Genomic DNA, 15,059 nt, shown 5'->3' with positions numbered 1-15,059 from the left:
TTTTAGTAAAATGTGGACCTTGGAAAAGAGCAACGTTGGTAGAGTCACTACAGACATAAAGTCAACGTTTTAAAAGTGTTTATAAGAAGGCCTACTTAAAATAAATGAATGTTGATTTATTTTGAATTTCATAAAATAATTATTCTCACTTAATATATTTTAATAATTTAGGACTCACGCGTATGTTTGTGTCACGTGATGTCAGCCGTTTCCAAGCGGGAATTCAAGTATAAAAATAAAATGCGACATGGGACAGGACAGTAGCGTCCTTCCAAAAATGAAAATACGAACTTCCTGTCATTTTCCTTCCTGGAAATGAAGCAATTAGAAAACAAATATCTTTAATCCTTAGTTTGTCTACCTAATGGTCGTTTGTATAGCGGATTTCTGCCATCTTGAATATTAGTAGCGAATGGCAATTTATTTTGATATTTCATTTCTTTTCAGTTTTGGTTTTAACAATAAGTTAATATTTTGTTCCCGTGAGTTTAAAGTTCCACTATTAGCTATTTTGGCTGCAGAATGTCTGTGTTTTAGTCAACAAAGTCTTTTATATCTCCATGAAATGAAAGACAAAGCAGTTGTCTGCAAAGATTGTTCTATTGCTGGAGCAACAAAGATTCGTTGTTGGAGTTTTTCTTAAAATAAGGAAAATTCAAAAAATGCAAAATTTATTTCAAGTAGGCCTAATTTATAAGCACTTTTGATACGTCAAGTATGTGTGTTTGTGACTCTACCGCCGGTTCAGATTCGAAGATTTTAGGGAGTTGGCAACCCTGTTTGCGTTTTTAGCGACTGCTTATTTCTTGATACTGCCGATATTCGCAATAACTTTTTCAAATGCGTAGGGAGAGAATCGAGTTATATTAGGGGAGAGTCCTCGAATAGGTTCGCTGTTTAACTGAAACGTCAAGGGTCGAAAATGGAAATGTTTATCGAGACGATATATTTTTTGTTTTATTTTGTTTACGCTGTATAAATATTTCAAAAGGCTATATATACTTAAGGCTGGGTTAATTCAAATTGAAACTAATTAAAATAACAGATAATATTTTAAATCTATTGCTTGGCAAGTTCATTTGACTACGAATTTGGACGTCCTTTAAATAAGCATTAGATAATAATAAGAGTTTATCTGCCATTATAGTGTCTGTACCTACTAAAGCGGAGTCCGCATTTGGCGCCGTTAATTTCCGTTTATTTAACTGTATTATTGTAAAGAAACATATAGATTACAAACAATTATATAGATAATATCCTGTCGGTTATCAGTCATCACGCCATACTGCCCATATAAGGCTTAAACAAAATCGCGGGACTTAGCGTGACTTCTGTAAATATATAAAAGATAGTTCTGTCAGTTAAATCAAAGATCGGATCTAATTTTACACACATTTTCCATGAGTTATCTTTTCAGAAAACGGACTTCTCCTTATATTTTTGTGTTCCTCTAAACATACACGTATGTGTAACATGTTTTTATAAAAATTTTACATAGTTTCAAAAATGGTCAAATTCAATGCTACCAAAATGGAAGCTTGATTATGCAGACAGATAACTCATATATACGTTGGACACCATTGCAAATAAACAGAGCAACGATTTGCAGAGCATGCATGGACCACATCTTACAAAGTCCCGCCCTGTGTCCATCATAAGGCGTAGGTGTAATTAAAGGCACATAAGGTTACAACCTGATGTGCCTGTAATTACACAGGCAACCACGCCATTCAGATCAGAGCTCATAAATGCTGCTTGGAAGAAGTAATAAGTATGGCGGTAGTGCTTTCCCGAGCTCTGGCATAGTTCTTAGTTCTACTACTATATACTATTAATTAATCGCTATTACGTTTTTATGTCTTTCTTTATCTCAAAATACTTAAAATGGAACATACATAATTTCAGGCCTTTTTTTCACTATATACACGTTAGCCCTTGACTGCAATCTCACCTGATGGCGAATGGTAGCGGGCTAACCTATTTGCAGTTTTATTAAATCCATACCGAAAACCGGTTTCAACGCGACACCATACTGGAAAACTATATCGCTTAGTTTTTATCGGTAGGGTGGTAACTAGCCACTAGCCGATGTTCCCCACCTAACAAGGTCAGAGAATATAAAGAATTTCAAATTGAACCTGCCAAGATTCGAACCCGGGACCTCCAACTTAAAACCACAGCGCTCCACGCTACGCCAGGTTTTTCCAGGTTTTTGTAAAACCGCCATAGACCCACACGAAGTCGAAGCTAGTTTTATAATATAATAATTTTTCGTTTATGGATAACATATCATTTTTTTATGTTTAACAGTTTTTTTTAAATAAGCCTCTCTGTGCAAAACATTTTGAGAAAAATAAAAACAATTACACACTTACATTAATATTTACAATAAATTCAAGCCGTCTAACAGTACACTTATGGGCATGGTACCCAAAATTCTAGTGCTATTGCCCCTTTGAAAGACTTAGCCGTTGGGCTAAATAAGCGCCAGCTATTGGGGCACAGACGTCAAGACCAATTATTTTTACGCGATGTTGATAAAATTTTTCGTATCCGAAGACCATGGGCCAAAAGTCTCAAACGCAAGCGCCGCAAAAATAAAGTCATTACAAATAACGGAATATTTACTTAAGCATTAGAGCAGATTCGGCAGGTACACCCGTACTCGGTAAGGGAGAGACTGCCAACGTATCAAATGTGGTCGCATCCCTCATCAGCACACGCCCCATCGACCGCGGTACTATAGTCCTACCGTCTGGGGTCTTGCCATCATCCCGGAACAAACCAGGAGGTTCCAATTATGCAGGGATAGACGCAGAGGCCAGAGTACGACGGACTATATCATTGATAGCACCGTGACGATAAAAAGCATAATATACCTTTTTTTAATCATCTAAATGAAATATAGATTCTGTTTTTTACCTTCAGTAAGTAATGCCTCCTTTTCTAATATTATTTTCACCTGTTGCCCCGAGAAACCTCATGGGAGATATTTTATCATCTCGTTGTGTTCATAACTTAACAGTATTACATTATATTTTGTTATTGAGAAAAATGTTGTTTAAGTAACGAGCTTTTACTAAAGTACTTATTGCAATCTTTATGTTAATCTGGTATGAACAATCTCTTCTAGCTTTATAATATTATAATTATATACAAGTTAGGAGTTCTTTAGGCCAGTGATTATTTAATTGAAAAGCAAATTGCTAGGCCATAATGAAAATAAAATTTAAGTACCTAACTACTGTATGGTATATGAAAAGTGAAATGCAGAAACCCAAATTGGATATTAGTTGATACATTAACTAAAACTAAGAATAGATTTAATTATTTTATTACTTTATAATCCGTGTCTCTCGCCTTCTTAATTCTGTTTACAATGACCCCGAAATTGACTTATTTTATGGAAAGATGAATAGTGTACGTCGCAACTTAGTTGATAAACTGTTGCATGCTAGGTAAACTTAACACTTTGTTTTAGTTTGCTGCGTTTTTGCTGGGTTCTATCAGGTACCCTTGTTTATATAAGACTTATCTGTGGAAACCTGTTATTAGTTTTAAGTCAATCAATCTGTTAACTAGTTAGTATCTACAACTGTTGGTTTTCCAATTAAAGAAAAAAATAAAATAAAACAATCAGTTGGGCTAGTTAATGACACAGGCGAGCTGCGCATCATTTATCATGCAGTTATACCAACTGCAAAATAACTAAATCGAAAATATAATTAGCAGACAACTTGCATTCTATCGCTGCGCCATAGTTCATGCAATTACTCAAAATGCAAAAGACATATAGCCGTACTATAATATACAGTTAACTCTCGCGTCATATATCATACAGTTCCATCAACTGCAAAATAACCATAGCCAAACTAAAATTTGCAATATACTTGCACTCTCGCGACATTTATCATGCAACAGCAAAATAATGTCAGTTAAACTAGATTTGCAGTTAAATTGCTCTTTAATGTACTCGCATTTCTACTGGTATTACCTTTAGTAACATACAAAAAGCGCTAGCAAAATAATATTTAATTATTAAATTGAGTACACAAAAGCTACATCAAGGCTATCATATGAATACATAACGGGAAACATTTCTACCGTAACCAAATCTCCACGTTCCTTGTATCAAAAGAACCACGTTTTTTCCCCCGAAGACCCTCGTCTTAAATAAACGTGGGTCTTTTTGATTACTTAAACGTACCACGTGGGTACATATCCACTTTTATTATACAAATCACAAAGGTATGCTTATGCCGTTTTATGCAAAGATTTTTTTGCATACATTATGATATTATTAGACGCTTGTTATGTTAACATTGACAGTGTAAAAACATGTTGGTAGTAAATAAATCAGTTTGCAAGGTAGCGGTATCCCTTTCTAATTGGGACATTATAAACAGATTGAACCAGTTTAGATTAACGTTATTTGTTTACAACAGCGAAATCATCAATATATCTATAATAATATTATGTGAGTAACGAAAGCTTATACAAATAGGGTTAACGGTGTTTTCGGGTGGACATAATGTATAAATAGCGGTGTGGTATATGATTTACTCTTCTTTTCAATATGATTCGAACCAAATAGTAGTTAGGTTGTAATTTTGATAAGTATTGATAAAATTAGCATTCGTATTATGGGGAAGCTCTGGACTAAGTTGAACAGCAGATTAATAAAAACTCAACGCCGCAGCTCTGATTGTAAAAGAGTGAGACCAGCACTATAACTTTGACCACATTTTGAACTATGCCAATAATTGTTGTAGGTAAATGTCCGAATTAACGGTCATCAATTAAAATTCGTATTGAAAGTACACCTATTTATACGTTGTTTTAAATAAACTTATTTGAAAACTAGCGGTTATGATAAGGTAATTTTCGCTTACCAGCTTTCGCCCTATATTATAACTTAATAAATTTCAGCTTTCACTGTTACATAATTTTCTCAGAGATATTTTGTATGACAACATCCGCTTGGTGACGTGTAAGCGTGTAAGGATGGATTTTGAATAAGGGACTCACTTTGTGTTGTCTTCAAATCGAGCGACAGAGTCAAAATAAATTGTTATATCAACGTCAATTAACTTTAATTGTAAACTTAATGAAAGTTACAAACTTATTTTGAAATGTTGTCAACAGGATCGATGTGCTTACGAAATGTGTACACGGTGATACCCGAAGCAGCTGAGAGAGGCAAGGCGGTGGTTCTCAGGTGTATGTACGACCTGGAAAATGAGGACCTGTACCAGGTGAAGTGGTACCGCGGCGATAGGGAGTTCTACAGGTACGCGCCAAGGGACGTGCCACCCGTTAAAGTATTTCCGATCTCGGGGATAGAAGTTGATGTAAGTATACAACTATACTATATAACTATATAGATTTTTCATCACATTTGCTCTTAACTAGGTTGTGGGCTCATGATACAAGGAATCAAACTCGTGTGATTTTTAATTTACACTACGATATCATACCGATTAAGTTACGAGTAAGTTCATAATTCACTGCAAGCAATATGTATGTAGACAAAAACTTTATGTCCTTTTCTGTATCTCTGACAATTTGTTTGCAGAATTTTTATTAATCATTTTTATAATCATCTGTTGAGTTCTTATGGCGAGCAAGCGAAATAAGGAGACATACAAAATATGTCATTTTGTATGTCTTGTTTCCTTATTTTCTTCGCGCATTTCTAATATAAGTAGGTAAGTATTTTGATTTATTCAAATTATTAATAATAATTAATCATAATCACCAATTATTATGGCTTGGTCTTTAAAAAGTTTATTTATTATGATTAAGATTGACATAGTTTGGAGAATGATGAAACAAAAGCAGAATGGGCATCTTAGTCACCTTAGATATCTTTAGCCTGGGATAATTTTCAGCCCCCGCGGGAAAACATAAATACCACGCCGACCAAAATCGTGGATACAAACGAATATTTATCTAATATGTCTACCGCAGCGGGGCCTCTGGAGGTCGAAGATTTAGCCCTCGACGTTTTTGATTGGCATAGGTCTAGCCAGCGTGGTTTACCTGTTAAATTACCTAAAATTTTTGCTACTCTGTCGTCTAAGATGACTTTAAAATAATTTCCTAACCTGTGGAAGTGATGAAGCAATTTAAGATGGTAGCTGGCGAACCTGTTAGGTGTATAGCAATACTAGGCCATATCCTTAACCGATTTTTTTCGATATAGTACAAGAACGCAAAATCGCTTGGTGAAATACTTTGTCGGTAGCGTGGTAACTAGCCTCGGCATAAGAGCCTTCTAGGTAGAAGAGAAAATTTTGAAATTTTGATTTTTTTTTAATTTGAAACCCCAGACCTGTCACTTAAACGAATATACATTTTAAAAAGAAAAAACTAAGAACCAAGGTTCTTCAAAATTCAAAATTCATTTATTTCAAGTAGTAATATAAGCACTTTTGAAACGTCAAGTCTGTCTGTGTGTAGTGACTCTACCATCGGTTCGGAAGGCAGATATCCTTAACCGTTTTTTTTCGATATAGTACAAGAACGCAAAATCGCTTGGTGAAATACTTTGTCGGTAGCGTGGTAACTAGCCTCGGCATAAGAGCCTTCTAGGTAGAAGAGAAAATTTTGAAATTTTGATTTTTTTTTAATTTCAAACCCCAGACCTGTCACTTAAACGAATATACATTTTAAAAAGAAAAAAATAAGAACCAAGGTTCTTCAAAATTCAAAATTCATTTATTTCAAGTAGTAATATAAGCACTTTTGAAACGTCAAGTCTGTCTGTGTGTAGTGACTCTACCATCGGTTCGGAAGGCAGATTCTACCGAGAAGAAGCCGGCAAGAAACTCAGCAGTTGCTCTTTTCCAATATCAACAATTTACATTTTACATTTTAAAATTCATTTTTCTATCTTGTGAGAGATATAAGCGGAGCCGGATGCTTCCAAGCAACCTTGTCATTAAGAAATTCATCAATTGTATAGTAACCTCGCTGTAATAAATGTGTTTTAACACATTTTTTAAACTTATGCATTGGTAGGTCCAAAATTACTTTAGGAATCATGTTACAAAAGCGTAATCCCACAAATGACTTCTTCTCCTCTTAACCTTGGTATTTTATGGAATTAATTAAGTAACGTAATTATTACTTTCTATTTGAAATTCTTTATCACGAAAACAACCCGCCTTTCATTATCATATGAATTACAAGCATCGTCTTACTTACTTACTGAAAAAATTCTAATTTATTCCACTTCTTGACAACTAAGTTTTTAATGACTTAAGTTTATGATGCTCGTGATACATCTTTACCTAATAATAAAGTTGAAGGTTGTTTTTTGTTTGGTGATTTGAACGTGATATTATTGAAGAAGATTATTTAACATCACGCTACAACCCTATGTGTCGGGCTATGGCCGGGCGATGGCTATGCCCGTTTGGTCGTAGGATAAAACTTTGTATGGGACACATTTGCTTTAGCTTTTTGTTATATTTTTCTCGTCATCTCTATAGTATCACAGACAAATAGGTACAAGGGTATTTGTCTGTGATGTAAAAATAACCGGTGTGCTCGTATAATGATTATAGTTTATTATTTTGAATTTTTTTTTCATTTAACAAACCTTTGATGACCTCCTTGGTGCAACGGAGAGCGCTGTGAATTTAACTAGGAGATCCCGGGATCGATTTCCGGCAGGGGCAATTTGGGAATTTATAATTTCTGAATCGTCTTTTTTCTGGTCTGGTGGGAGGGAGGCCTTGGCCGTGGCTAGTTACCACCATACCGACAAAGACTTGCCGTGCCGTAAGCGTTCCAGTGTGATGTCGCGTAGAAACCGATTATCGATTATTGAACCCGTTCCTTATAAAAACTACTATCTTTTTTATATTTATTTTAGTGCTTGTTCTTGATTCAATATGATTTTTGCCGACACATATTTTAAAGGCATACCTTGGAACACTAACAAATAGCTTTTCTGGAGTGGTTTTAGATTTTGTCACTACAACCAATGGTTCTCACAAAATACTCTTCTAATTAAATATGAAGAAGTGCAACTAGCATTATTCTAGGATGTTTACCAGAAGTTGTACCCGGACGAAGTCGCGGGCATCCGCTACTTTTATAGAAAACTGATGTGGCCCTATTGCGATTCGTTACTATAAAATACAAATTATGTACGTGCAAACCTGAAAAGTATCGCAAGTAAAAAAAGATGGAGCTGCGACAGCTATTTCAATAAGACCTTAGGTGCTCTACCTTGTTGCTATTTGGCTGACGTAAGCAATATTTGGTGCAAAATAACGGTCGCACTGCGGACTTGTCAATATCAAACACGTACAACGGTCGGTTCAGGCCAACCAAGTACGGAGACAGGCCCAGTAAAAGAAAAGAAAAAAAAAAAAAGAAAAGATGTTGTAACTTGGAACCTTTTAATCTTTAAAGACTTTTTAGTTTAAAGAATTCTCGATTTGAACCGTATTTTTACCCTCTGAATTTTTTTTTTCATAACAAGACATAGTCTCAATTATTACCTATATCAGAAGGTACGGATTATTTCTGTACGCATAACAATTTATGTGGCTGTATTAGGAGAGGTTGAGGTTTCTAAACCTTTATCGTATTTAACGCCTTCTTTTATACGTACTAGCTGCCGAGATCTTATATTAAAGCGCAATATAAACAGCGCAGGTAACCATACTTACTTATAGACGTAAATTGCCTTCCCAGAATGGTGCGATATATAAATGTTAGAGACATAAAATTGTCTTGACTTTTTTTTACAAGGATTTATATTCATCGTCGCTTCAACCGATTGAAGTCCACTGCTGGACAGAGGTCTTTTGTAGGGAGTTCCAAATCCATGGTCTAGCGACTCTTTTGATGTCATCTGTCCAACTCGTTGGGGCTGAACGACGCTACGTTTACCTGTACGGGGTCGCCATTCCGGCACCTTAGAACCCATTCGACCGAACATCGGTTCTCCGAGCTATGTGCCCCCGCCCATTACCACTTCAGCTTTGTGAATTGCTAAGCTACGTCGGTAACTCCAGTTCTTCTACGGAGCTCCTCATTTCTGATTTGATCACGTAGAGATACAACATAACTCTCGCCTTCACCCACTTAGTGACTCTGAGCCTTATTGTATTATATCCCTAATAATGACGGTAGAAGTTCATCTTTACTTATTTATAGTTATTTTGATTTAAAATTTATTGCTGTGGCTTATTTTTATGCCATAAGTACATGGCTACCCATACTTCTTATAGACCTAACAAAAGCAATGTTTTTGTATGACTGTTGATTTAGTCAAAACACATAGATACAGCAGCTGAGTAGAGTTTCTTTCCTAGCTTGCTTTACAAATATAATTGTTTCAGGCTGAGACCTTTTTTTACTAGGTGAATGAATTTTTAAAATCGGCTTATTAGTTTTTCAGTTTATTGGTTACATAGAAACATAGAATCAATAAATCACGGTGTACTTAAAATGAGTATAATATTTATAAAAAAGGGAAAACTGAAATTTTGCTAATCACGTACATACTCGTGCAGGAGAACTCGTTTGCTAAAGTATAATTTGGCCCAATTAGAGGGAAAACATCCCAAAAGTGAAATTAACATTTATTTTTATGATTGCCCCTTATGAATATCTACTAATAACGTGTACGTATTATCGCTATTATCGCTAATTACATCGTTACATACTATTTTATTGAAGATACTCTGAGGACTTTGTGTGTTAGAAGTGGAATAGTATCGTTAGCAATCCAATTAGTTTTTATGAACTCTCTAAATAGGACTTCATTAAAAATTTCGAGCATTACTATAGTGTTTATGTTTATTGATTCGATGATAAAATTCAGCATACATTTCTTTTGCATTCATCTCTGCAACCTAACCCGAACCATGGATTTCAGTAGGGGGTTTGGTTCTATCCTCAGCAGGGACACTACGGGAAGTTCTTAGTTTCTGAATTTAACTGACGATGTTATTAATGAAGGTCTCATTTGGTAGGAGGCTTCGGATGTGGCTAGTTAGTACCCTTCCGACAAACACTTGCTGCTAAGCGATAAAGCTTTCCGGAGCGATGTCGCGAAGAAACCGATAAGGGACTTGGGTTCAATATAACTCCCAAAACCCACAATAGGTTAGCCCGTTACCATCTTAGACTGCATCATCCCTTACCAGTAGTTAAGATTGCTGTCAAGGGCTCAATTGTAGTAGAAAAATATATAAATACAACGTGTGACCGAATTACGAAATAATATTGAAGGAAGCATAAGTGTATTTCATAAGAAATCACCCTATAAAAATATTAAATCAAAATAAGCATATTTATTTTTCCATACAAACGAATTCAAAAAAATCCAAGTGTTTACTTATGACAACCCTATTGAGGACAGACCGACATGCGCATTGCACTTTCGCTACGCGACGCGAACCTAATAGAGACAGGAGCTACATGATTTTAATTTTGCTTGTGATGTTGAAGATTTCGGTCAGTAAAAACTATGGCAGTAGTATACTCAAAACATATTAGGTATTCGGTTTCATAGATAAATCTAAGAGACAGTACATAATGTAACTCTAAAGCCTGAGGAGTCTTATTTCGGTTTTCATTTACACGTTGTATTCATAGAAATATCTCATCATTATTACTTGCCTACGTTTTTCCAGGGAATGGATTTTAAAGTGAGTTAGGCGAGCGTCGTAATCAGCTCTGTAGGGACAGGATTTGTCTTTAAAGGCCAGGTACCTCGTAAAGGAACGTTGAACGCGCTCTATTCTTTCAACATATGTTTTGTAGTGCGGGTTCCATGCCGGGGCCGCATATTCGAGAATGCTACGTACTAGCGCACTGTAAATTCCGGAGATACACTCAGTTCTTTTAAAGTCGGCGGTATTGCGCTTGATAAAACCTAGCAGTTTCCAAGCTTTACAGACAATGTAATCTATATGATTTTTAAAAGTGAGCTTACTGTCCATTATAATACCAAGATCTTTAATAACTGAGACTTCTTCAAGCTCTTGGTTATGGATGTAGTACTTCGTATCTATTATGTGTTTTTTACGGGTAAATTTGATGTGTGCACATTTTGAGGCATTTAATAACATTTTATTTTTAGTACACCATTCGTAAATGGAATTCTTAGGTCTTCTTGGAGTAAACGACTATCTTCAATATTCTTAATCACACGGAATATCTTAAGATCATCGGCAAAAATAGAACACTCGCTATGCTGAACACTAAGTGTGATATCGTTAATAAAGAGCAAGAACAGGATAGGCCCAAGATGGGAACCTTGGGGAACTCCTGAGGTGGCAGTGTAGGGATCGGAAGTGTAGCCTTTCAGAGTTACTCTTAGAGATCTGTTTATGAGGTAAGATTTTAGCCACGACAGCAATGGATCGTGAATTCCATAAGCCCCTAGCTTTAAAATTAAGATATGATGGTCGACCTTGTCGAAAGCGCTACTGAAGTCAGTGTATATTGAATCGACTTGTTGCTTGTTGTCAATGCTCTTACATAAATCAGATACATAGCTCACTAGGTTAGAGACTGTAGAACGGTTGCGACAGAATCCGTGCTGCGACACTGATAAGATATTGTTTGAGTGAAGGGACAGAATGGGACATATAAGTTTTTCAAAGACTTTCGAAAATACGTTTAACACCGATATAGGTCGGTAATTGCGAACGTTGTTTTTAGCTCCTTTCTTAAAGATGGGCAAGATATTTGCAGCCTTCCACGTATCAGGGAAAGTTGATGTTTCCAAAGATTTATTTAAAATGAATTTGAGTGGTAAGCTTAGATATTTCCGGCATTTTTTTAATAAAAATTGGGGGTATACCGTCGAATAGTTGATACACATTATTGCTTTAAAAATAAATACATAAACTTTTTAAATTAGATCTGAAACTAGTATTAGTACTTAGTGGCTGGTCACATAATTAAAACGCTCACGAAGTTTATTTTTTTATTCAAATTAAAGTAGAGAACACTCTGTGTGTACAGCCGAGTGGCGCAGTGGGCAGCGATCCTGCTTTCTGAGTCCAAGGTCGTGGGTTCGATTCCCACAACTCGAAAATGTTTGAATGATGAACATGAATGTTTTTCAGTATCTGGGTGTTTATCTGTATATTATAAGTATTTATGTGTATTATATTCATAAAAAAATATTCATCAGCTATCTTAGTACCCATAACACAAGCTACGCTTACTTTGGGGCTAGATGGCGATGTGTGTATTGTCGTAGTATATTTATTTATTTATTTATTTGTGATACGAATAATTTTGGCGACATTTAGTGCTATTAGTCTAAAAGGTGATTACTTCATATGAAAACCATGGGGAATAAAAGTTATGATAAATCTACAAGGAAAGTGATAATAAAACTTCGTGAGAAGAATTGGTCGTACATAAAGATAGCAAACCATCTGCAATGCTCAAAAACTATTGTTTACCACGCTGTGAAGCATTTTTTCAAGTATCAACTTCATATCTTCGGCGTGTATATTAACAGAGAAAGTCTTCTCGTCGAGATGATCGAAATATTGTTCATTTGGCAAAACAAAATCCAAGGGTCTAATAAACTGAGAAAAGAATATTATGGGGCACACAACCTTTCAGCAATCTCGACACTCACGAGAAGGAAAGCTTTTGGTTGAAAGTTGCAAGGAAGCAAGGAAGCAAGGAAGGTACGCGAATTATGATTGGAAATTTCGATAATTGGTAGGATAAAGAAGTCTCTATAAATCGCTGTTTGTCTAAATTAAAAAAAAAAAAACAATAGTAGTAACTAAATTGTTTCTCCGGATAAGCTATTAGGACATACTAACCCGACGCTTTTTAACAATACTTAAATTATTAGAAGCAGTATTCAACAACCCAACTAGTTATGTATACATTAAACTGTCTTTTATAATTTTAACTAGCCTGAGAAATGCACAAGTCTGGCGTAGGTTTCGGTGAAGTTGAGAGCTGTTTTCTTTATCAAAAACCTTTATCTTTTGTTCGCGAATTCATATTTGAACACACCTAAGCTTACCATGAAAATATTTGCACACAATTTGAGCTCACATTTAATGAAACTTACTTGAATTTTTAAGTAAACAAACCTGTGAAATGCACTTCGAACGCAAGCAAACAATAATAATAAATTCTCAGTTACAACGCAAATCAACACGACGTGTGAAGTTAAAAGTGCACGAACTTAAACTCGCAATCTTGAATTTTACGTCCGCTATTTATTATACTAAATAATAAATAATTGAGATTGTCTCTGCTCAATACATTAACATTTCTATGAGAGAAAGAATTAAAAATAAAAGCCCCGTATGAAATAAGCAGATGAGTGTGAGCGTGACAAGGTGAGAGAACTTTGCAAACGATCGTGCTACGATCGTGTTTTTTCGGTGCGGCGCTTAATGTGATTCTATCGTGTTTTGCTGGTTGGTACCACAAAGGCGATTGTAACATATTAAATCCATGCCACAGAGTCTACCTGCCAGAGTAACGTAGTGCTATACAAAACTCTTTGTCCATACATTGAGCATAAGTTAAATCATTGTGTTCGTTTCCTCATTGCTATCAAGTATCAATTATTTTATTAATTGCATTTTGAAACAAGTAGTAGAGCAAGAGATTATTTTAACGCAAGCTTGGTTTTTGGCATCTGTGATAGAACTGCCATTGGGAGGGTACATATGTTGAAACGAAGCCATAGGCAAGCTCGCCACAGAAGCATCGGCCGACCACCAGCTTGATGGAGGGGTGATATCGTAAAGGCAGCAGCAGCAAAGAAGAGCTGGGTGTAGCTCACCAGCACTAGAGCAAGATGGCGTGCTAATGAAGAGGCCTTAGTCCAGCAGTGGGCTGAAATAAGCTGATCATGATGGAATGTAGCCATGCCACATATTTCGACTAAGGACGTGAGGACGCCCTAATCAGGCCTGATTAGGGCGTGCAGAGTACATGTAGAGTTAGAAGCTTATGTCAGCTGTCAGTCAACAAAGCCTTTCATAACGATGGAAGATTTAAATGATGTGAAAGAGAATTTCATGAAATTTCATTGAATTTTACTAAGACTTCCTTAAGAATTAATGACTTATTAAAGGTAGATATAATTTTGTTAGAACTCGTAGATCATTATAATTTTGAGTTCTAATATCAATAAGATGTTTAGCGTGGAAAGCATATTTAGAGAATTGGTGTCCGGCTTTGACGTTTATTTACAAGCACCGATAATAATAAGTAGTAATACGCTGGACCGATCGAAGAGTTCGCTGTGTTAGGTCTAAATTTTTTTTTGTCCATTTAACCTAAGAATTCATTAACCAATTTGAAAAATATTGCGTTTGAAACGGTATACTTCCGAGGCTATTACAATAGGCATGATGATTAATTTTGAAAAACCTACTTCATATGAAGTATTTAGTAACCCTTTTTTTCATTGTCATTCGATTCCTTTGCTATGGCTATGCTAATTATAAGCAATTTATGCTAATCACAATAAATGTGAATTAAAGGGAGAACTCCTCAATGATTAACGTACCTGCATTAGAATTGGTAGGTAATTGCAAACCTACAGACAGCTCAAATGCAAAAAAAAATACATAAACAAAACAGAACTTAAGAAATTTAAAAAGGTTTAAGTACATTCATAATATTTACATCTTTCGCTATTATTCAGTTACAAGGTAGATACTCAGTTGATTTTACTTGTCACCGACTTCAAAATGTGGTAGAAAATATTTTATTCGTGCTCTTGAGTTGGTATTACATTCATTCGTATCTAGCAGATGGCACATAGACTTTTTAGACAGGAAAACCAATTAGTTTCAGAACGATTGGCTAATTCTCTGAATCCATAACCATGTGAGCTGTATTCATACTTGCTAACACTACACAAATGAGTATGAGACTGACAGACCAAGTAGAAATGCCACCTGACGGTGTATGGAAAACCATCGCCTATAAACAGAGCAACACGTCGCAGAGCACGTTAGCAACGCGTCCTCCAACGTGCCCTTCAACCTAAGGCGTAGGAGTTAAGCCTCATGCGGCTGTCCTCA

At 35.7% G+C, this 15,059-nt stretch overlaps 1 protein-coding gene across 1 annotated transcript in view; it reads left to right on the top strand.

Moving 5' to 3' along the window:
* LOC120627388 overlaps positions 1 to 15,059 on the top strand; it is a 120,488-nt gene that overhangs the window by 71,109 nt on the left and 34,320 nt on the right. Inside the window, exon 2 of the mRNA XM_039895383.1 lies at positions 5,146 to 5,351. Within this exon, the coding sequence (XP_039751317.1) occupies positions 5,146 to 5,351 (206 nt within the window). The remainder of the gene's footprint in view (positions 1 to 5,145; positions 5,352 to 15,059) is intronic.

This window comes from Pararge aegeria, chromosome 11 (genome assembly GCF_905163445.1).
Source record: "Pararge aegeria chromosome 11, ilParAegt1.1, whole genome shotgun sequence".
Classification (NCBI taxonomy): Eukaryota; Metazoa; Arthropoda; class Insecta; order Lepidoptera; family Nymphalidae; genus Pararge; species Pararge aegeria.
This window is presented reverse-complemented; position numbering and strand designations above follow the sequence as displayed.